At 38.2% G+C, this 24,104-nt stretch overlaps 1 protein-coding gene across 2 annotated transcripts in view; it reads right to left on the bottom strand.

Annotated features, from left to right (window-relative positions):
- GTF2F2 (general transcription factor IIF subunit 2) overlaps positions 1-24,104 on the bottom strand; it is a 91,620-nt gene that overhangs the window by 11,302 nt on the left and 56,214 nt on the right. For both annotated transcript variants that reach the window (XM_086611942.1, XM_086611951.1), the window contains one exon: positions 1,493-1,592. In XM_086611942.1, the coding sequence (XP_086468068.1) occupies positions 1,493-1,592 (100 nt within the window). The remainder of the gene's footprint in view (positions 1-1,492; positions 1,593-24,104) is intronic.

Below are 24,104 nucleotides of genomic sequence, written 5' to 3'. Positions count from 1 at the left end.
AGCAAGTTTTAGGAAAGCAACTGCTGCTTGAAAACAGTAGTGATGCCTGGGCCTTCAGAGTCAAGGCATGGCCAAAAGTGACTCAGGTCTAAGTATTTCCTACTAGATTTTTCCCATCGGAACACCTTTAAGGTAGACATGAAAAGTAAACACATTGCCAATGGATTTCCATTAGCATGGACAGCTATGTAACCCATAAAAACTTTACACTTAGGACCCAAGAGCATTGTAACTTCTAAGAAGCCTGATTACGTCCTGGTTATAGCCCCTGAATCTCACATAAGACTTAAATTTCTGTAACGATACGACAACAGTAGTGTGCAACTGGAATAAAGATTCGAAAATTGTCTCCAGGTTGAAGTCATACTGTTGTAAATATGCCAGTGTCACGGAAATGGCACAGAATCCTGCTAAAAAGAGAAGCTATACATCCCTGTAGTTTATTCCAGAATTAAAGAATGAGAGTAACACTAGCATCATAAACCAATACACTCATATAAAATTGCATTTGCATAGCAGGATATACCAGTGTGACTATTTTGGTTAAATGTCACTCCCTTAGCTGAAATAGTTGTATTGGTATGATCATCTATGTATAGAGATCAGACTTTGAACAGTAACTACTACACAACAGTCCCATGTGAGAGAAACGATTATTTTTGGTTCTGTGGAAATAGACTGCCTTTCAGAATAATGCTTAAATATCACCCAGTATATTGTCATTTGTTTTATGTAAATAAAATCTTAATAAAAAGTGTAAAAGTTTAAATGACTAACACAGTGACTCATTTTCAGTATGACTTTAACGTTTCTCACATCCAACAGTAACAGCGATTATATATGCATACATACAAATTACTCAAAGATGATCTTCAAGAAAAAGGACATTATAGTTTGTATGTACATCAACTGATCTGGAACAGCAATGTGGGTGTAATATTGACAAAGCTAATGATGCAAATAACATGTACTATGAAGGTATGAAACTGTGAAAAATTATCAGCTGTTATTCTTTTCTACTTGTTGTCAGTTCCTGCAAAGGACTGAAAATTAATGATTCTTTTCAAGTCTTTTACCCACCTCCATATGATATTTTATTTGGCTCAAAGGAGTGCTTCCACATCTCACAGCACAAAGCCAGAACTGCCTTTTATCCCCAAATTTCCAAAATTACCTTTCAAAAAAAGACTAGATGAAGAACCTAATAAAGACACTGGAAAAGGCTTGGGTAAAGGAGGTCTGCCCTCCATCACGTAACACGAGAGAGTCAGAGTTGGCAGACTTTAGCCCCAAGGGTGATGTTGGTCTTGAGAGAACAAGGGAGAAGATCCCCAGAAGACAAAATCAGAGAGAAACCAGATAACATGGAGCATTTCCAAAGACAGTGGCCAACTGCGAGCGAAAGGACTCCAGGACAGCAGCAGAACGATTCTGGAGCCCTGAGCCAGACTCCTGGCTAGCAGAATAAGGGAAAATACTGAAAGCTACTTACATTATATTGATGATTAGCCACCGGTTTATAGTTTGTGGTGACGGCTTTGTCCAGCTGCTGCGATAGCCTTACAGGTTTAGAAGATTCTTCTATCTGTAATCTGCAAAAGAAAAGAAGAGCATTAATAAAAAGTTCAGACAAGCACACACTCAAAATGAATTCTAAAAATCTCTAAGTATGAACCAGCCCTTATCAAAGGTCAGCTGCAAATAAATCATAAGGCAAAACAGATGCACTCTTCTGAATTAAGTTTTTCCTACTCTATTTTTGCTCAAGGACACTGTGGATTATTACGACACTATATGCTATAAAAGATACTGAAATACTAAAAACCAAGCAACTGTGAAGGGAAGATACTAAAAATCATGTCTGAACACAAATTTTATTTCAAAAGCCTGATGCTCAGGTGGAAGAAAAACCCATGCTCTTAAAAAAAGATGAAACCCAACCCAAATGAACCCAGAATGTCCCAGCTTACTCAGCTGAGGGCTGAAAAAGCTTTTGATCTACCCTGCTGACTCCCAGAGCACAGTGACCATCAGACTCCATGACCTTCACTTAGCTATTTTAATGTAAAAATATAAATTTTTGTGACCTTTCTTTTGGTATTACAGTACCGTATCAGAGCACAAATAACTTTTACAGGCACTTTTAAAAACATGAAGACAGAGAAATCCACCCAGGTCAAACCAATGTATAATCAAGTCTCAACCATACAGTTAACAATAGGTGACCTTCAGTCCTCTTCCAGAAGGACTCTGAGAAGGTGAGAGGTTGAACACATTTTGTCAAGCTCATCCCTAAGTAATTTAAAGGTTACGCGTGATGGTGTAGAAGGAGTGCTCCATTTACTTCAGGTTTAACACTCAATTACTACTTGAAACGAAGATGCATGAAACTAAGCTTTAGAAAGGTGCAGGACAACATCCCTTCAGAGAAAACAGCTTACTGGCACACAAAATTAAGTCATCATCAGTGATGTTTTGTTTCCCAAGGTGTATCTCACAGGCAGAAGAGACAATTTTCACTAAACACAATATAAGACTTATAGCACAATAAATGTGCAGTGATGTTTGCTTCTTTCCAAAGAAAAATTAATACGGTGCCACTAATGCAAGTAATAATCACACGTTTACACACAAAAGCGATAGACAGAGCTTTAAAAAACACAGTGTTTGAGATCACTGTTTTCTGTTTGTAAAAATATAACGTACACTCAAAAAGCTAAATTTAAATTCAGCATGCTTCTGATTTAACACCTGAACCACCTAAATAAATTCAATCTGAAGTAAGCATTAAGTTAAGAAACAAATTCTCTAGTTGTGGCAACTAAAAATAAAGCCAGTCATCTTTCATAGCTAGTGTTGCCGGACAGCAGTTTTGTCTCATATATAGATAAAAACTTGCTTCCTCTTGAATCTTTGCAGACTTGTAATTTGTTCTAATTACCCTTAAGCCGCCATTGCCTTGTATTCTACATTTCTAAATTAAGCAAGGTATATCCATGTCACCTGCTGTCCAAACGCAGCACGTTTTTTCTTAGCTTGAAGGAAAATCAACTGGAAGGTAAACAAGCAGTGAACACTTTTTACCCCTGTTCTGGCAAATAAAGGTAGAAGTTTTTATCACAAGAGGTTACCTTTTGGCCTTCAATCTAATTAAATGATTTTAAAGATTTTATTGATCTAGTTACCAAAGGTCTTCTAAACTCTTATTTCACAGAGGCACTGACTAAAGCTAAATCAGTAACTTTTATCCAAATCTGTTTTTTCTCCACTTCTTCATTGCTTAATTTTTTTCTTTTTGTTCTCAATGACTTTTATTTTTTTAAATAGTTTGGCTTTAATTTTTTTTAAAAGTCTTTTCTTGCAGTTCCTCGCCATTTTTCCTATTGTTTTGACCTGAGGAGTTTTCCAGTCCTTCCTCTCCCCCATTGTAGCTATTTTTCATCTCACTTCTCCCCTCTCACATTTTTCCTTTCCATAAAGATTTCCTGCTCAACCTGTTTACTGATACTGCTCTTGTTCATGAGAAAGTGGCTGCTGGAGATGAACTGGGAATTCTTCTCTCTGCTTTTCCCTCCAAGGCCACTGCACCACCTTCATGTGGACCAGGTTTAGATATTAGATTTGTGAGGTTGTTCCAGAGTCCTTCTCATTACAGCTGCAGCACAGGTGAGCAATAGACAAAGTTCCCAACAATATTAAAATATATCAGATGGTCTCATGTTTTCGGGAAGCACTAGGCTTTCAACTGTGGCACTCAGCCATGATTAAATCCTCCTTGCACCGGGCTTTATGTTCATTACTCTTCACAACGTAAATTTACAATATCCTCCATTTCTTCAGGAAAATAGCCAAAGAACATTAGCCCTTCAATGATGAAATGCCAGAACACTGAAAATATGGATTGAACACCTCAGACTGTCCTCAGAAGGAAAAGCTTTAGAACGGTGATGTCAAACCCCCTCCAGTTTCTTAATAAATCAGATATTTAAGCATGCAAACAATCGATAGCTCTTTAGCCTACAGCCTGTGATGAACTTTGGACACCACTCAGTGTTGAAGGTCTCTTCCTGTTCTGGTATTTTAAAATTACAATGCAGGAAATTTCATCACCCATTTCAGTTCAGCTTCTATAAATTAACCCTTCTTTGCATAAAAACACCAGCAATGTATTTCTTAACGTTTTTCATTTGCCATGCAGAATATGCATTTCAGCTTTTTTATTTTAACCTGCTAATTTCCAAATCAGTAGAAAACTGAATGTGTAGTGTAGGAGAGCACTTCTCAGAGGCCTCCAAAGGTTGATGACAGTAAGTTACGTTTCACATCTAAAGTTCCCCAGCACACGACCTTGAAAGCAAAGAAAAACTTCTTGCCTGCTTAGGAAATGGGATGGAAGCTTACCATGTGAAAATGGAAATGGACAATCTAAGTTTGTTTGTGAAATGGCAGAAGACTTCAGAAAGATCTAAATGTACCAACTAACAGATATATCAGCTATAAATTTATGTCTCTGAAAATTTCAGAGATATTAATCTTGTATTTCAAGATTTCTTGCCAAAGGTTTCTAAATTGTGATCCACAGATCTCAGATGGTTTTTAGAAAACTGGCTAATAATACAATGTTAACTTTTTTTTCTGTTTCTAGTTGATAAATTGCTGTAGTGAGAACTTAAGATATATTACATTCCTGGTATTACTTTTTAATGCAAGCAATTACAGCAGCTGCCACATGCCAATATGGAAATGTAAATGGGAAGCACAGTGACTCAGGAGGCAAATGTTTTTATTAATATGCATTTATTCTACACAGGCATCTCGCTCTTCTCCCTAATGGCTGCCCTTCTCGTTACTTTTTCTGCAGCCACTGGGCTTCCATATGGAATACGGTCACACAAACCTCTGTGGAACAACAGCTGCTGCACATCTGGAGTTAGCCTCCCCAGAACACACAAATACAGGTAAAAGGTCTGACAGATGTGCTATAAACCCCAAATTAGCAAATGTCTCATGTGTGGATGAAGCATTGAAATTTGCTTAGTGCATTACAAAGGATGAAGACAAATAGCCTGTAATCATTTTGTCCAGCTGATTTGTTGGTACAGACACTATTTGCAGGGAAAATATGGTGTGGGGTGTTTTTTCAAAACCACGCTCTAATTCTCTCATTCGCCAAGTAGTATATCTGCATGAATATAATTGACTTTTTAAATTTCTATAGCTGTTATTTGAAAAAAAAAGTTGATGAAATACGTATTTATACATTCTAGTAATTATACACTCAAAAATTTATAACAAAAGCTATAAATTAGGTATTATACTAGCCTTTTAAATGGATGCTTTAATATGTTACAGATATACTTATCTGCAATTTAAATGCTTATTTCTTAAACTGAATTAAAAAAGCAGTATTAAACCAAAATATTATGAAGCATTTTATACAGGGTTTTCTCAGAATGGATCCGCTGAATCTTAATTGAAACTGTTGGTGGGAATAAAGAAAAAAAAAATCAATAGATATTCTGAGTCACTGGTGACACTGATTTAAAGGAACAGTGGCTTTTTACCTATTACTCTTTATTATGATTCGCAGGAGTGTGACAGTTGTTAAAAGCCTCAGAACTACACACAACTCTCCAAGGAGTTAAATTTTCCACTTGACTCTTGCTGAAATAGCTAGCACTATAATTCATGCTAATACTTGGCCTAAAAAATAAAAGGAGAATGCAGATTTTTTTTTCCCCCCAAACTGCCAATAAATTAGCGACAGCACAGTCACCAGCCTGCACACTGTGGTTTTCTCTTCCACCCCCAAGATCAAATATAGCTCTTCTGCCTTGAAATACAGCAAATAACCAGCACGGCATTGAATTCACCACGGTCGTTTCCCAGCAAAATACATTTTATGCTGCAACTCTGATTTGTCATTGTGCCTACAGTTGAATAAGGGGAAAAAAACATTCGAACAGGCTGGAAATAATTCTATAGGACTTGTCAACATGCAGTAGGCTCATAAAAGGAGACAGATGAAGGCAATATGCACATTCCTAGGAGGAGATCCTCAATGGCTTTTAAATATATGTATCTTTCAGCAATAAAAAAATAAATCAAAGACCTTTAGAATAGATGATGTCCTGTGATTAATCTTCTGCCACAAAACAAATGTTTCAAAGATTAGAAGCAGGTATTAATCAGAAATGCTGTTAGGGTTTGAATTCTTGACATTTCTAAATAAATTATTGTATGGACTGGAGTGAAAAGTTTCACTTTTTGTGCTTGACTGGAGTGAAAAGTTTCACCTTTTTGTACTTGACTGAACTTACACAGGCCACTAGTAAGTAAGGAGCCAACCTTACTGCTGCAAAAAAGGAAAAGTTGATTTGCTCCTCTCTTTGCAATATCACCCAACAGAGATGCACTGGAAAAGAGCAGGCCCCACTGCCAAAAGCTTTGGAGGGGAAGAAACACAAACTCTCCAGCTCTGCACAGTTTTGCACCTTTCATTTGACTCCTCACAGAAGTTCCCAGCCCGGTACCACAGGAGTGAAAGCCAAGAACTAATGCTCTCTTAGTCCTTTACTCAGTAATTCTGTATTTGAAAACCAGACACAGGCAGCTGTATGACTCACAGTTTCACCATACCTGATACCGGCAACAAAGTTTTTTCTTCGCTTCTAAGCATCCCAAACATGATAGAGATAGGTACCTCCTGCAAAATTTCATCCAAAACAAGCTAATAAAATAAATGCAACAATATAGTGTCGCACCTCCTTCTTTTGTGTTCATTTGGACTACTGCACCTTGTTGAGGTTCAGGTAGAATATCAGTAACACAAGAAGTGAGCAGATGACAGACAAAAGATGAAAACTCCTGTGAAATGCTGAAACTTAAAATTTTTTGTAATTCTGTGAGAACTAAGGGAACTCAGTACCCTGTGGGGCACATCCTGCTAAAACAACCCCACGGTAGTACCCAACCACATACAACATAGGAAATTACCAGAATGAGCACATCGGTAAAAATACACATTATCTAGTAACAATGATGACAATCGGTTGCTACACAAAGCAATCTGTCATATATTCTGAAAGATAAGAACTAGCAACATGCAAATTCAGCACGTTGTTTTGTTGTAAGAAGTCCTACTGTCTCACGTTAAATGGAGGCGGATGACGGCACTCTGTTGCATGGATGAATCTGCTATTCTCCTTGAGATGTTGAACGCTACTCCAGCACACACACCCTGTCAGAACAAAGTGAGTCCGTCTCCATTTATAAAGACTAGACAGGCAGACAGAGAAAAGGGTAAGTTGAATGAAAATGGCATTAAGCAGAGTATTTGCCAGCATTAAATAATGAAATGTTTCAGATTATTAATATAGAATATGATTTATAACTAATTTCAAGTCTTGAAATCCTGGCATTTCAAGAAAAGTGCTGTAATTATTTTATGTTCAGGAAACCTATTAGGTTTTTCTGAAGTTGACATCTTCAGCTATATATGTTGAAAGCTGAGCAATGAATCATATGAATATAAGATAATTTCATGTCTAATGCTGAGACACGCACCACAGTCATAACTGAAGACTCCAATTCTACTTATCTTTCTCCAGTATAGAACAAAAGATGATAAGAATGGCAACTCAACAGTAAGCAAAAATTTCGTATGCATTTTATTTTCTGGTTTAATAAAATGGGAACAATTTATTAAAACCACTAAGCTCCCATTTTTCCTCTCCGAGTTTAGTATTGCAAATTATTAAAAACCTTTTGCGTCAAAGTTGTGAAGATAAATAACGTAAAGATAAAGTAAGACAGACTTTAGCGTTCTAAGAGTGATATAACTCAATAACTTTCCCTATTATTTGATACCCAACTTCAAACATTTTAAGTGATTCCCTAATGCAATCAGCATGAAGAAAATTACGAGATCTGCTTGACATCATGGATATTTTTAATTAAGCTCACATGTGTCTAATGGATACTTCCTCCAGAAGTGTCTTGATGCTGATGAAGTCAGGCTCTGGTGGTGCTTCGTCCATACTGGGAACAGGGTGGAAGTGTGTTATCCAAGGCTAAGCTTAAAAAGGAGTCATAACTCAGAGATATCTTCTATGCAATGGGACTGTTAAGAGAGGTCATAAGGAGCCCATCCATTAGTGTGGCTGACAAAGTCTGTTTCTTGCCTTTGCCTCCGTTAGGCTTGTCTGTCCAGATTTGTGTGTCTATGTATCTTGTTTTTTGCCTCCCCCCTTTACTCAACATCCCTTTTTGCACCAAAAAGGGCCCTTGACCAGCTAACCTTAAGGCCACTGATGTCCATTCACCCTTGTGAAGCAAGGCAGACTCTGCACTCTCCTTGCTCTTCCAGGGGGACTTTGGTCAACCCAGCATTGCCCTCTTGCTCGGTGAGAAGGTCCTTCCACCACTGTCATGCCGTGGAATGATGGAAAGGCCTTGCACAGTCAATCATAGAATCATTTAAGTTGGAAAAGACCTTTAAGATCGAGTCCAACCGTTAATCTAACACTGCCAAGTCCACCACTAAACCATGTCCCTAGGCACCACATCTACATGTCTTTTAAATACGTCCAGGGATGGTGACTCAACCACTTCCCCGGGAAGCCTGTTCCAATGCTGGATAACCCTTTCAGTGAAGAAATTTTTCCTAATATCCAATCCAAATCTTGCCTGGTGCAGCTTGAGGCTGTTTCCTATGGTCCTATCACTTATTGCAAAGAAATGAATGTTCCATTATTATAATTCATGTACTCTGGAGAGCAGAGAAGTCTGCAGCTCTGCAGTTGTTGCAAATGTCAGGATTTTGCAGTCCTTTCCATCCTTCAGTCATCGTATTCAATCAATTAATGCCCAGAAGGGAAATAAACCTTCCATTATTGGTTCTTACCACACTTTCAAAATTTTCTTACTAATACACACACCACGAACATCTCTGTTCTGCCCAGTTTTCAGCCCAACACAAATCCCAACACAAGTGAAATGATCAAGTTCAACAATAAACAAAAGCAGAGCTAGAGGGGACAGTCTTCTCCGAGGACTAAGCCAGGGTGCAAGTGCATCCGTGCACGCTCCGTTACATGCTGTATTTCTATATGAGGCACCTCATCTTAATTTCTAAGTGGATAAAACTGCAGGACACAGTGCATTTTTATACCAGGATGCTTACAATTGTGGCTTATTCCAGTGACAGAAAGGTCTAAAACTTAGGTAAAGTAAAATCTGGATGTCCTTTTGTGTTGTCTGGAGCATGTGGGGAACCTTGAGCACAAGGCACGAGATGAGGTGTAAGACTGGCAGAGTGACAAGGTATGCCGAGCAGAAGAAATTAGGCAGCATGTCGGAAGAAATGGGAATGCAGGTGAAATTTTGAAGAGACCTCTCAACAGCCATGCAAATGTACATGACACGTATCAGTCCCGCATGGAAAAAGAGGGGGAAGTGACAGAGAGACTGGAAAAGAAGCATGACACAACAGGAATGGCCAGACAGGGAAGAGACTGGTGGGCATACTCCAGAAAAACAGCAATGAAGGGGAAAAAGTCTCTGTTTCCCTTTGGGTTTGTTCAGCTAAGACATGCACACAAAGATCTACAATGAGCTAACCATTTGATACTGTCTATACAGCAGCCCATACAACACACGCAGAAGTCCATGTCTTAAATAACAGTAGGAATGAAAACCCAGTGAAAGCGGTTCCTTGCTTCAGAAGAAGCACCAGGAATCTCACAAGCCCATTACTAACACTAATGAAGGCAAAGACTGGACGTTTAGGAAAAGTGACTCATTAGCAATCTAAGCAGGATAGAAAAAACCCAGCCCTTTTATTTTAACATGAAGATTATCCTCCTGAATTAAAGCCAGATTAATTCCTTTCAAAAGGACCACATAAAATTTTAACTATGTATGCACATGTATTTCAATTCCTATCAAAAAAGATCCTTTAGGAAACAACTATACAACATCACTTCTTCCTCTTTTATGCTACTAGATGGTTTAGAAGGCAAGTTGGAAAAGAAAATAAAGACTGCATGGTTTTGGAGAGAGGCCAGACTTCTTGAAAATGTACAAGTGAGCTTAAATACGTGCAAAAACATGTTAAGAAGTGTACTTATTTTTAAGGCAAAAGTGTAAGGAACAGTTTTCTCCCCCCTGTTGCTGGCTCAAGACTTTCTTGCTTCACAGTCAGGTGTTTGGAAATCTCTTGCCTCCTACTAAAAGGGAAGGTTATTCTAAATTCGCAACAAACAAAACCAACCAAACAACCAGGAAATAAAGTATTTGAAACACCATTGACAAAATGCAGATTGCCAAAAACGACAGCATGGGTGAAAGGGTTAAACTGTGCAAGCGCTGAGCACTGTGAGTTTTGATCTAGGTGACAAATGATGTCTGTGCCCCTGAGATTTTTGAAGAGGAACCTGGGATAAGATATGTTTAAAGTCAAGCCCTGTTCTGAGCTCTGCACCCTGTTACACTATGTACACCTTTCTGAAAATCATGCAGCTTGGAGCTCTATTCTTATCTAAACTTTGGAGACCATCAGGTTCTATATTTAAGGTCCTTCCTGACTACCCTGGGTTGCCCACTCTCCCATTAATACGAATAAACGACATGGTTTTAAGTGTGTGTACCTGTACCTGGGAACTTGCAGCTATAAATTGTTTCATGTTTAAGAAAAATTTCATCTTGAATATTTTCTTTGATATCATAAACCAATTAGTGCCAATATTATACTTGAATGCCTGAGGAGATAAGAGGGAAGAAAAGATCTGACATCCTAACGTAAAAACCAAGACAAAACAGATTTTTAAAAATGAAGTTACCTTCAGGTATTTCTATATTTTAAAGACAGAAATGACCATTATAATCACAAAATTATATCTAAATTTTTATCCGGTGTACTGAAGAGTATCCAATGATATCTCAGGCTCACAATTTCACTTTTGCTATGCTACATCATCTACAGAAAAACATCCTGTCATGATTCAAAAAACCAAAAATGATGAAGAATCATTGTACGCCTATGCCTTTTTATCATGTTTTTAAAGATAAAGTCTCCTTTCCCACTTCCATGTTCAAAGATGCAGTTTCCTTTCCTGCTCCCATTTTCCTCAGACCTCAAATTTCTGCATAACAAATGGATTTATTTGTTAGATGCTATTTCAATTTAGATTTTAGAAGAGGAATTTTAAATTCTCAGCTATTACTTATTTCTAAAAATAAAACAAAAAGACTTGTCTCAAAATCACATAATCCTCATTTTCCTGCCAAAACTAATTTGCACTGCTTGTTGCTGCTTTGAAACCAATGGTACAAATAATGGGGACTTGTAAGTTCAGGCAACACAAAGTCAAACACTTGTTGTGTCTGCAGATCCAGAAATGGTGTAACATCTTGCTAATGGGAATGAGAAAGTCTCTTAGACGGAAAAGCCTTATTTTCACCTACCCCGAAAGGCCTAGGTCTTGAATTATTGGTAAAAATGTGGATGATTTACAAGCTCAGTCAATTCACTGTGCAATTCTTTTGATGAAACCACTCACGTAGCTGAAGAGAAGCTGGAAAGAAAGGCAGACTGTTGGCTACAAGTCCTCAAATGAAAAAAAAAACCCTCTATAGCATCTCAGCTAACTCTCCTCAGTCCGAACCTCTCCTCCTCTTCTCCTGCAAAATGTTTTTACGGAGTTACAGCTGCCAGCACTCTGCCTCCAACTAGTACTCCATCTCTAAAACTCCACTTCCCAGATACCTCACCACTCCCCCGATAGCTCTGCAAACAGCCACGGCATCTGGCTCCATTGGGGATCTTCCAGTTAAAATTTACCGTAAACAATTTAACAGTTTGTGGCAATCTGGGAAACATTTGGATTGCTTCCCTAGAAAATCTAGCTGGCTCAAATTCTTGAGGAATTTTTCTCTGCCTCTTCCTTCCTTAGCCTGCAGACCTAAAATGCCAGATAGCGGAATGCCTTTTTGAGGACATCTACCTCCCTCCTGTTCAAATAAACTTGGAAACAACCAGTGAGGGACTGCTGCAAAGGGCACAGAAACAAAACCGCTGGGAGAAAGCACTGCCCATGCCTATGTGTTCATGTGCTGATGACTATATACCGCTGTTGACAGTTTGGGAGGTAATCTTGCTCAGTTCAGCTGCTGTTAAATAGCTCAAATTGCTTGCACTAAACTTGAATTAGCTCACACTGAACTGCTGAATTAACCTACCCAACACTCTCTCCTGCAAGCGAAGAGAACCAAATTGTTGTTAACTGAACTCTGAGAACAGAATCCAAAGAAAATCAGCATTAAGTTAAAAAGAAAAGCTGTGTAAGCTCAGCAACCCTAGGAACCCTACGCTATAAACAACAGAGCAAACAGGGAAAGAAACCTGTATTTCTCCTTAATCTATGTGAAAAAGCAGTCTTGCTTATCCTCCAACTGGAAAACTTACCAGTTACTCCTGCAAGCCGCGGAAAAAAATTTAACAAAGCAAACCGAAGAGCAGACTGAAAGACGTATCACTTAAAGCATAAACCAGATTTTCTTTTTCAAGTTTGATCATCACTCTTTCAGCCAACTGCATTTTCCTTTGCCAATTGTACAGCACTGCTGCTCTGCTGTATTTGTTCAGATAGCTTAATTACATTTTACCTCCCCCTATTGTGCAAAACAAGTGTTTCCCCAGCTCCCTCTCCCGATACATTACATACCTGCCCACCTCCGCTTGAAAATCACTGCTACGACATCCCTCAGCTATTGTTCAAGCAGGGACCGTGCTCCCACAAGCAGAACAAGGGGGTACATGGCTGCAGTAAAGCCAGAGGCAGAAACCACTTGTGTGGAGGGAGCTCAGCAAGCAAGAATAGGGATGGGAGCTGCTGGGCTGCTTTATGGCTGGAAGGTGATGGCAGTGGGGAGAGAAGAGCCACTGCGGGGCCATCCATTGCAGACCTCCCACTCGGCAGGCTGCGTGAAGGATGGCTTTACATCAGCCCTGCATCATTCAGCCTGGCTCGAGTCACCTTCTCCGAGGTCTGGTCTTTGGAATCCTGCTGCAGAGGGCAAACGTGAGCGTTATTTTCTTAAAAAGCCTGACTTGGCTTCTGTACATCATCTTCAGGGCGTTCAGTGCTCATCACAGCCACAGGTGTATCACTGTTAGCCCTCGATAAGAGCTCTCACTCAGTACTTGGAAAACACCTTCAGGGTCTGGAGGCTGAGGCTCAAGACTCAGCTTCAAGCTCTGCTACTTTAAACTAACAATTCTCAAAGTTATTTCAAAATATCTCTCTCTTAAAAAAACACCGATGAACACAACGGCTAGGCTTTGAGACAACTGAGGCCAGAAAGTGTAAGATTTCATTTTGTATTTTAAAAAAATAATGTAAAAACTAACTTTGCCTTTGTTTTGGAGAAAAAAACAACGATATAAGCTTGGTAGCTCAGAATGTTATCTTTTGAACACTCACCAGAGAGCTTATTTGTTAAGAAATAAACTTAGCTCCTCCATGCACTTCAGAGCTCTGCTACATTAGTATTCTCCTCTTAATTACAGATTTTCAGAAGAGTGCCTGTTATAACACAAACTCATCCAGACTTTGCGAAGCCATACCTATTCTGTTATTAAATAAAAAACTCCAAAGATTTGATTATAGATTCGCCTGGCATGACAAATTCCAAAACCAGTTAGTGGCTGAAGCACTAACATTGCCTAGCTTCCCTAATAGGAAGCTGGGTAATTGGGTCTGTCCGTAAGATCTGTGTGAAAGCAGACTCCATGCATGCGTAATCTGGTTGAGTACATCCTCCACAGAAAAAAAAAAAAAGTCTTGAAAGCAGCTTCAGGACCATTATATTTTATAGCCTGCTCTGCACAGTTTTTCTTAATTACACCTAAGGTTGCAATTAAAAAAAATAAATACATACAAGAAGAAATGCTCCACGTACGTTCCAGTGGTTTGTCATAAACCTGCATGGAACTGGATTTGTTAGTCGGTAATCCAAACATGAAATATAATACACTGTGAAACTATTATTATTGAGAAAAGAGCATGGTTTTCCAAAAATTTCTACAATTTTTAATTCACTGTGCATATGTTATCAAATGGTAGCGTAAAACAGCGTGTCTTAGTGTACTGGGTCTGGCTAGGATGGGGTTAACTTTCCCCACAGCAGCCCACACAGTGGCTAGGAGGGTGCTGGTAGCACCCATGTGTTGGTTGCTGTGGAGCGGTGCCACACAGCATCGGAGCTGTCTGGTCTCTCCAACACCCCCTACCCAAAGGCCGGCAGGCTGGGGGTGGGCAAGAGGTTGGGAGGGGACACAGCTGGGACAGCTGACCCCAGCTGACCAAGAGGATATCCCATGCCATATGATGTTGTGCTCAGCAATAAAACCTAAGAGAAAAGAGGAGAAGGGGGCATTCGTTATTAAGGCGTTTGTCTTCCAAAGCAGCCCCTATGTGTACTGGCGCCCTACTTCCCACAAAGTGGCTGGACATCACCTGCTGATGGAAGTAGAGAATAAATCTCCTTTGTTTTCGCTTTGCTTCTCTACACCACCTTTGCTTCCTTTCATTAAACTGCCTTTATCTCGAGCCATGAGTTTTTTCACCATATTTTTTTCCCTGCCCTGTTGAGGAAGGAAAGTGAGAGAGCGGCTGGGTGGGTGCCTGGCAGCCAGTCAAGGTCAACCCACCACACTTCAAAACGTTAACGCTTTTGTAACTTTACGAAAAGTTACCTTGAGATAACAGATTTTGAGAGCTGTAAATTTTTAAAAAACATTGAATACTGATGTGATCAGTACTCTGCACTAAACAATACCTATACCGCTGTCTGCAGAGGATATGCACCAGTAAATATAGGTCATCTCAGAACGATGTGAACTGCTGGGTATCTGTCCTCTCTTCAGGGGCATACGTGCTATATTTTTAGGAACAATCATGGTATATCACATATCCTTACTACTTCACAAAAAGGCAGGTTTTATTTTCCCCACTCACATGTCTCCTATCAAGTTCCTTTCTTTTTACACAATACTATCACCTTGAAGTATATGTATTAATTTTTCTGGTGTATTTATTACTAGCTTTATACAAAAATAAAGTTACAAGCATCTCAAAGGGAATTGGGAAATAAATCATCTTTTGTGAAAGTCATGACATTGGACAGTTTTGGTGCTGGTGGACAGTGTTTAAATTGTGTGGCAGATTGATATTTAAATTTTAGCCCTAAGTCCAAAGGAGCTGAGGTCACCCTAGAGAAAAGAACTGGGAAACAGAATCACTTAAAAGAAAGAAACAGCTGTAGCAAATATTTAATTCTCAAAATGCAGAGAATAGTCAAGCAATTACTCAGAAAGGTAAGAAGCCTAACAGGTTTATTCCAAATGGATGCTTTTGTATCATGTTACTTCTGCAATATTTTTTGGACGACTTGCTCTACTCCACTTTTTATGTTATTGACTCCACAAGATTTTGGAGGATTCCCACATCCTTCAGTGCTGAAGGAAATGGAATATAAACTACCTATTGCTTTCTCATTTGTATTGCTTGCAACATCTGTATCTAGAGCTGCAAACATTTTGTGTTTGTGGTAAGCAGGGAGAAGAAAGCTGTCTCTGCTATCATATTTTTTCAGCTACACACAGACTGAAGACTTCCATGGCAATTCATTATTTCAGCCTAAGTAGTTCCTGCTCTAGAGCTTACAGGATCTGTCTGAGCTGAAGAAAACAGATACTACACACTTCATTCTTTTCTGCATTTGGCTTAGCAGAAACAGAACACAAACAGCTTTTTTGGTCTTGATTATTTTGGAAAATCTTCCATTTCAAAGAAAAGAGGAAACTTCTTTTTTACAACGGGAAAAATGCCAATTTATGCAAAATGCTGTTATTATTAATTTGAAATTCCTCTCCGCTTCACAAATTAAGAAAATAATTTGCCATCATTGCTTCTAGAGTGCAAATTCTATTAATGGCTGCATGAAAGCTAGGTTTGCAAAAAAGACCAGCAGTACACAGCTTTAAATAAAAACAGTAATGAAAAATAATAATATATGAAAATATCAAATTACAAAGAATGTAGTCTTGTGGATTTAAACAACATGCCTTTACAATAGATGTTCTGGTATGTGATACCCAAGCTAACACATGAAATAAACACCTTACTGCAATGAAATACAAACAACCTGAAATGGGTCTTCTCCCTTTGCACGTGTTCCATGACAGACGGTACCAGAGCGGTATTTGCTGCAAACCAGATTAAATCAGTTTTAGAAACTGAATTCCATCGATGAACAGATTGCACCATCTGCTTCTACTAATATACATTAAAGAACGTGTATTTTCCATAGCTGCATATTTACTCTGTCATCAGAAGACTAAGAGACAAATAGGTAGAGCTGAGCTACAGAACAACTGAAAAGCATCATCATTTGTGGATGTCAAGGGTGTAAACAAAAAAGCAGTTAGGTTATCTGAAGGCTGTGCAATTAAGTAATGAAATGAAATTAGGCAAAAGAAAATTAAAGCAGCACACTGAGACACTAACAGTCATTGCAGTGATGAGAGAAATACAAATGCAAAAAGCATAGATGTAATAAAGTTTCTTACTAATAACATTTAGAAAAAAAGAGAAATAATCTTCCAACCGAAGCGTAAGTAGGAAATCTGAATTTTTATTACATGGTTTTTGTGTTTTCAAGAAAAAAAAAACCACCTTGAATCAGGAGGTAAGCCAAAATTTAAAGTTTTCATGAAACAGACATCCTTCAAAATTTTGTTTTGGAAACCCAAATATGATGTTCTCAAAACAAAATATGCTTTCCCAGTATCCTCAGCAGCTGCTGACTGAATTTAATGCAATTCCTGTCATTTCACAACTGCCATTTCCATGGCTTGCTGTGGTGACAAATCTGACAAAAACTATCTTGGACTCCAGCCCAGCGGCTGCCAGAGCATCCACGGTGCCTTGTCTGGCAGTCCAGCCATGTGAGTTGCCCGGGAACGTCAGAGCCCAGCACTCCCAGGCCAGCCGGCTCCCTGTACCACCCACTGTCAGGGCAGCTGGCCAGATGACTTCAGAAATGCTGACATCTCATACACAAGACCCTTTCTTCCAAGCAGCTGAAAAGTGAGGCTGACACATTGGTTAGATGCTCAGCTGATATGCTGGCACCGCAAAAATGAACCTGAGCTAAAGGCTTGAGAAGCCCAGGTCAGACTTCAGCATTATCATTCTATGCATCCACAGCAGCAAGGATGACTATTTCCAGGCCAGTAAGATACTGCAATTAATGAAACAGAATTTCATTAAAAATGGCAGTCTTCCCTTCTTTGAATGGACAGTAAAAGAAACAAGAACTATTGGGGCACTATTATATCCCAGTATAAATTAAAAGAAGTATGGAACAAGTCATGTTGTAAGAGAAAACAAAAGAGTAGGACTCTTTAGGGCTGGACAAGAGAAAAATGAAAGATGAAGATATGACCAAAGTCTGCAAAATCATTTGGTCCAGGAAGACAACAAATAGGGAACAAACATATGGTTTGAACACCAGAACTAGCAGGCATTAAATCTGTAAGACAGGAAAATTCAAAGCAAACACAGGAAAGCGACTTGTGAAGAAATGATGGAACTTCTTGCTGCAGGATATTACAGATCCTAAAAGCACATATGGGTTCAAAAGGATAAATTCCCAAAAGATAACTGTATTGATGGTGATTAAACTCCAGGATAATCCAACAGTCCTTGAGGTATGAGCTGCTGTAGACTCAAGGACTGTGCTGAGGAAGCACCAGCAGGTGCTTGCCCTGTTCTCATAGTCTTCTCTAAGCCACCCATTACTGGTAACTCTTTGTGACATTTGGTGAGACAGGTTTTGCTCTGATCCAGTAAGAGATGTCTTAAATTCAGGCATGAAACATCTTATATGCACCAAATATAACATTATGTGTATAACAGGACAAGCATGACGTGCTGGATTTAGCAGGAAAACTGAAGAGACTCTGCACTCCCCTCTTCCCCTGAGAGTTTGAGGCATGAGGTATGCCCTCCATGGCATATCAAAACGGAGCAGTCACAGAGTCTCTCCTAACTACAGCATAGCTACACCCAAGTCTGTAAGAAACAGATGAAGATTTGGATGCGCTAAGCACTCACTCCAGCTCAATAAAATGGACAATCCAGAAAGAGAAAACATATCAGACGTTGTTGTGATTTCTTCTCACTCACTTCCAATGACAACCCTGAGAAATGTTAATTACTGGGGCAGTAATCAAATGTCATAAACAGCTACAGTAGATGAGGAAAAAAAAAAAAATTTATGTCATTCCAAATGTGTGGTAGATTTAATTAGCTTCTGCTCAAAGGTACCTCTTCACAGAAGGATGGGATCCAATACAAGGACACAAAGGCATACATTGTTGCAATTCGATTGTTGGAAATAAGCCTAAAACAGAGAAGGAAAACTGAAAGGAAGACTTTCTGAGTTGAGTAAGTATTATTTCAAAAGTAAGGCTTTGACTTCAGAGTCTTGGAGAGAAGAAGCCTCTCATGTGACCCATATAGATAAAGGAAAAGAAGATGAACCTGATTTTTTGCCTGAAGCTGGGAAGTGACCCTGCCACTGCATTTCTGGCAGGACATGCAGACAATCACCATCAGTTCACTCACCAAATCTGGACTAGTCAGCTTCTTCATACATCTATTTTCCTGCTTGAAAACACGGCATACAATCAACCATCTAAAATGCAATGCCTTTCATGACCCTTGGATATGAGTATATTACACAGAGTATTAACAAATCCCACTGGGCCATGCCCTGGACATGCAAATAAACACAGAGGTACGACTTTGGAATAACATGCAGGCTAAAGAATTAAGCCAAAAACAGGCAGAAGAGGAAAAAAAAAAGAAACATTTATTCCTGCTGGTCAATGAAACTGCAGAGAAATAAAATTACTTGTTCAACGTGGATATCCACAACAAAGCTGGGTATTTACACCCATGATAGAAAAGAACTAAATGAACTAAAACGAAGTAAAAAGAAGTTTGAGAGTTACTACATTTAGGTAGGATAAACTAACATAGCCATGACCTGATAAGGACAGTCTCAAGCAGGGAACACTATGCATCTGTACAGGCATACAGATAGGCCCATCTCCTAAAGTTAGAGAAAACAAAGCATGAAAACATAGACAGAAACATGTTACAGAAAATTAGGATTTTTTTTGGAAGAGTTTTTTTAAATAACCAAGAAGCCACAATTACATCCACAAAAGAGGATTTCTTCAAAAAGAAGTAAAGGCACAATATGGAGGAAAAAAGATAACCAACAAAAAGAAAAGAGGGCCAATAGACAGCCATTATAAGATATCAATTTTCTGTACTTCACATAGGAGACTAGGGACATCAGACAGAATCTTTTTCATACACTAGAGGTTCTTCGGAGAAACACATCCATTTATATCCATTTTTAGATGGAGCTATTGCCTTTTAAAAACTCCATCCAGAAGTCAAAATAGAGCATCTTTGAGGCTACTTCAAAGAGCAGCAGAAACTGTTGATGGACTCAAGTATTTCTTTCTTGTAAACTTGTTTATTAAAAAAAAAGTCTACAGCTTCATTTTCTTTGGAGATGTGCTACTAGCTGCTTGTTTTGAGTCATTTACTTTGACAGAATTGTTTCCAAAAGGCTCCTATCTATTGCAGTCAGAAGCTATGTCCAAACAAGATGGCTCTCTTGTCAGTTGGCTTTTATATAGCTAAATCCTCCAAACCCGACTTTTCTTTCTCTTCTTTATTAATATTGCCATGAACTGGAAGTACTTCCGCATCTTGCCAAATGCTATTTTTATTTTTTTTTAATTTAACTTAAGAAACATTCTGAACAAAACTAAAAACATTACTTTTTTAAATTAAGGAAGATGCTCATACTTTGAATGAAAACTACTGATTTATCTCAATACAAGGCAAAAAGGAAGCATGTGCTAATTACCTGGTCCCTGAGAGCTCAGAGCAGATGACCCTTTTTAGCCTCAATTCCTTCTACAGGGGACTTTCAATTCACACTCAAAATCGAAGACAAAGCCGGGTTCAATTTATTTTATTCAGACAGTAACCGAGTCCAGGGAACTTGCTTGTGTTCACAGTGATTAATGAAGAGAAGAGATGCAACTGTCAAGCCAGCGTGAGAAGCCGGGTTATCTGAAGAGCACTTGGCTGAAAAAGCAACACTTAATAATTCTGAAGTCAGTGTTACAGAATGGGTGGCCCTGACCTCGCATTTTGTTTCAGGAAAAAAAACCCCACCATTATAACAGTATCTTCTTTGCTTACATAGTAGAGGCAGACCAGTGAGAAAAGCAAAAAAAAAAAAAATAATTAAAAAGCAAACCCAAGTATTATACGACCACAATATATAGCTAATATATAGGATTCTGCACCACCATTAAAGAGCTGGATTTAATATCTGCTGCAGTCAATGGAAGTCTTCATCCTTGATTTGATAGGATTTAGGGATCAGGCTCTAAAAGCTCCTAATAGCCACTTGGTTGGTGTAGCGTGTCATGAATTCAACGCATCATTTAATTTCTGCCTTTTAAATTTTGCCAAATAAATGTCCTGTACATCAGTCATTTTTTATATAGACACACAAACACATCAAAAGGCCCATACAAACATCAAAGCTGACTGTGTAATGTTTCCTTTGCTTCTAAAAATGACACGGGTCTCTCTGAACTTAGTTAAGAGCTCATGCGTGCACCTTCTAGCAAGTTTTGAATGTCTCTACCAAATATTACTTCTCTTTTGCACTCATCAGGTTTCCGAAATCCCAGACTTGAACTCTGTGTTTATTCTTTTATTAAAGTAATGGCATATGCAACATTTGGGCAAATATGCTTATAAATCCTCTTCATCTTCTCTGGATGATACATAGGACACTTGCGCTTCACTCATTAGTTTCTGAAATTGATCTGCCCATAATCTATGTAACTCCAAATTACTCCATGCATAATTAGGCACTTCCTGTTTTTCATTGCTCATGTTTATCTCTGTAATATTTACACAGCATCAATCATACAGCTGCCCATGTACAGATTGGAACACATCACGAATTACATACGTTTAATTTGGTTGTGTTCCTCTACAAGAGAGGATATTGTTTACAAGGGCCTTGTTGCAGCCTCATCACCCAGATGTTCAGGGACCAAGAAGTCCCTGAGGTGTACAAACTCATTTGAATTTACTGACCCTTTCAGAGGAATAAAACTACAAGTAAAATATGTATGCCATTTTGGCATGCATACCAGCTTGGATTCACTAAAGCTAGTAACACTTTACCTGTGACTCCTTATATACTGTTTTACAGTATTTTTTAAAAAGTGTATTAAAAGAAATGTATATTTTATCTGTTTGAAATCTTTGTTGGAAAATAGTATCAATAGATCAGTTTATGAGTTGTTTGCTTTTCTCTCATCAATTTAGATGAATGACTGCACCTGTTTAGGCCAAGCAGCTGCTTTTCAAGCAGCCTTCACAAATCTTAATTTCTTTCATACAGCTGAAGTCCCAGAACACACACAGAAGATAAAAACACAATCTTATTTATTTCCCCAAAACTTTATCCTATCCTCCACAAATTATATGCTTAGGTAATCAAGCATATGAAACCTCTCTTTCAGTTGTACTATGCACATTTAGAAACGTAGGGTAGAGGGTAAGAGAAAACAACAACTTAGGTTATAAGAGCCTATAAAGTAATTAAACCAAGTAATTCCCATATTCCAATCCATGTTCTAACAAATTTGATTACACAGGCACAAGTTATGCAGAAACTAATGTACTTCCTTGAATACACAAAACCACAGCTCATTTTCCACAAGCATTGGTTCTTAGGCATGCTGAGGAACAAAAATTGGCATATGCACGCTACTGCTAACATGTATCATTTACGAGCCTAGCATTTCACTTACATACAGCTTAATGAAATAGTAAAAAATAAAAATATCCAAATGTGATACAATAAAAATCCTCCACAGAGTACAAACTAATATCCAAGCAACATTCAAAGTTATTTTTTTTAAAAAACAGCAAAAGAATGTATTAATTGATAACTTTTTCTGTGCCACACCAAGGCAACTCTAAGAGTTCAGGATAGAGAAGAGGAAAAAATATTTGTGCGTGATTGTAATAAAATGGCTCAAATCTGGAAGAACTATTTGCTAGCTTTATCCTTGCTATGGTACTGTACCAGTTTGTGGGAAGCATTTTTCCTCCTAGAGCGGATACTACATCGGATATTTGTCTACTAACACAAAAAGAGCTAAAACAAATAAATAGCAATAAAACCAGTTTTAATAATGTATTCAGATGGGGTGATTCAGGTGTCAGTTTGTAAAACCTACATCATTACTCCTACTCCATTATGCGGCAGCATAACTCTGCTGTAGGTGTTTCTCAGCAAGTTACCCCGAGTATCTCTCCTGGTCAATAATGCAGTAATAAAGTGTTTTTCACATGACTTTACATTTGTGGTAGAAAGACAGGGAAAAAGGATTTAGGTGCAGAGAAGTTAAAAATTAAACAGATACTTTAATTCTGTTACAATTTAACAGGAAATATTTGTGTGATTCAGTTTCACAGCATGAGTGAATATAAATCCTCCACGGATTTAATTAGCTGTATTTTATCATAAATTGCATTCCCATAGACAGATGCTGCTACCGCATCATGCTGATAATGACAAAGACCAACTGACACTTAAAAGCACATCTGAAAAGTGTTTTTCTGAAGACATTAGGTACAGTAAGAGAATCACTAAATAGTGCTGAATAAAAGTACCAATGGTTTTCTCAGTTGGTTTACCAATACCCACTTGAAAGGAAGTTTATTTCATACAGTATAAACAAATTACCTCATGAAGTTATACATTCTGTCAATCTACAAAAATGTTATCTTCTGCTTTGGATACCAAACAGACCGTGCACGAAAATTCTCAGGTTTTGTGCCCTTAGCTGTGCCTTGGGAGAGACAACAAAAACACCCGCTTGTTTTGAGAATCATGATTTTGATCAATTAACCTCTTGTCAACTAAAAGGTCATACAGCCATTTCTTAGTGCTCTAAGCATTTTGATCACAGTTTCAAACTTTCAGGATGCAATGTTTATTCCCTGTATTTTACTTCTGAGAAAGTCCTTGAAAAGTAGGTACTCTCTGTTGAAAAGTCCCTTTTCAACATGCGCCACTGACTGCAAATTAGTTAAATGATCTTGATCTTTCTTATCTCCCAAAGTGAGAACAGGAGTCAATGTTTGAGTTGAAATTAGAATTCAAAACAAAGTGATTATTTGAAACACTATTTGAAAATTATAGAAAGTGTTTATTTTTTCATTTTAAAAAGTATTCTATAAATACAGGTCTAATGCATGTTTCTCTCTCAGATATTATCATGTAACATCTCCAGGTATGCACTCATGTATCAGTGCTGATTTCCATGTAGTCTGCTATTTTTATCACACATTTTTATACTCCCACCTACATACACGTACAGTGAAATTTCTCTTTCAGGATGACTTCTCAATTCAAAATATTCCTGAAAGCTAGGATTATCTTCCCGTTTTCACATAAAGAAATCTGGCCATGGATATTTTTGCATTCACGTTTCTCCTGTCTGCTTTCTAGTTAGAAAAAGTAAAGTGAACTACGATACAGATAATGTTCAGCCTTGTAACAGGTTTTGAACATAGGGCTTTTTTTAAGCTCAGAAACAGTTACAGTTAACACTGTCGGAGAGTTAGGATCCTTTCTTTTCCTTCTTTCAGATATGACACAGGAAACTTTAAAAACGAGCTTAGCAGCCAGAATGTGCATCTCATTGCTGCTAGCCCCAACTAAACTTTTTTTTTTTTTTAATCAAAACGATTTCGCAAGTGATTTTTTCACTTCCCTCTGCTTTTAAACCTAAGCAGTTGCATTGTCATGGTCATGATGGTCTAAGGATTAACAAGAGCCTACGTTTGTGAGAAGTTAAGCACTTGTGTTAGACTATTTTTTTACATTTAGATTCTTCATCTTAAAGC

Source organism: Tauraco erythrolophus, chromosome 1 (genome assembly GCF_009769465.1).
Source record: "Tauraco erythrolophus isolate bTauEry1 chromosome 1, bTauEry1.pri, whole genome shotgun sequence".
In the NCBI taxonomy this organism is placed as follows: domain Eukaryota; kingdom Metazoa; phylum Chordata; class Aves; order Musophagiformes; family Musophagidae; genus Tauraco; species Tauraco erythrolophus.
This window is presented reverse-complemented; position numbering and strand designations above follow the sequence as displayed.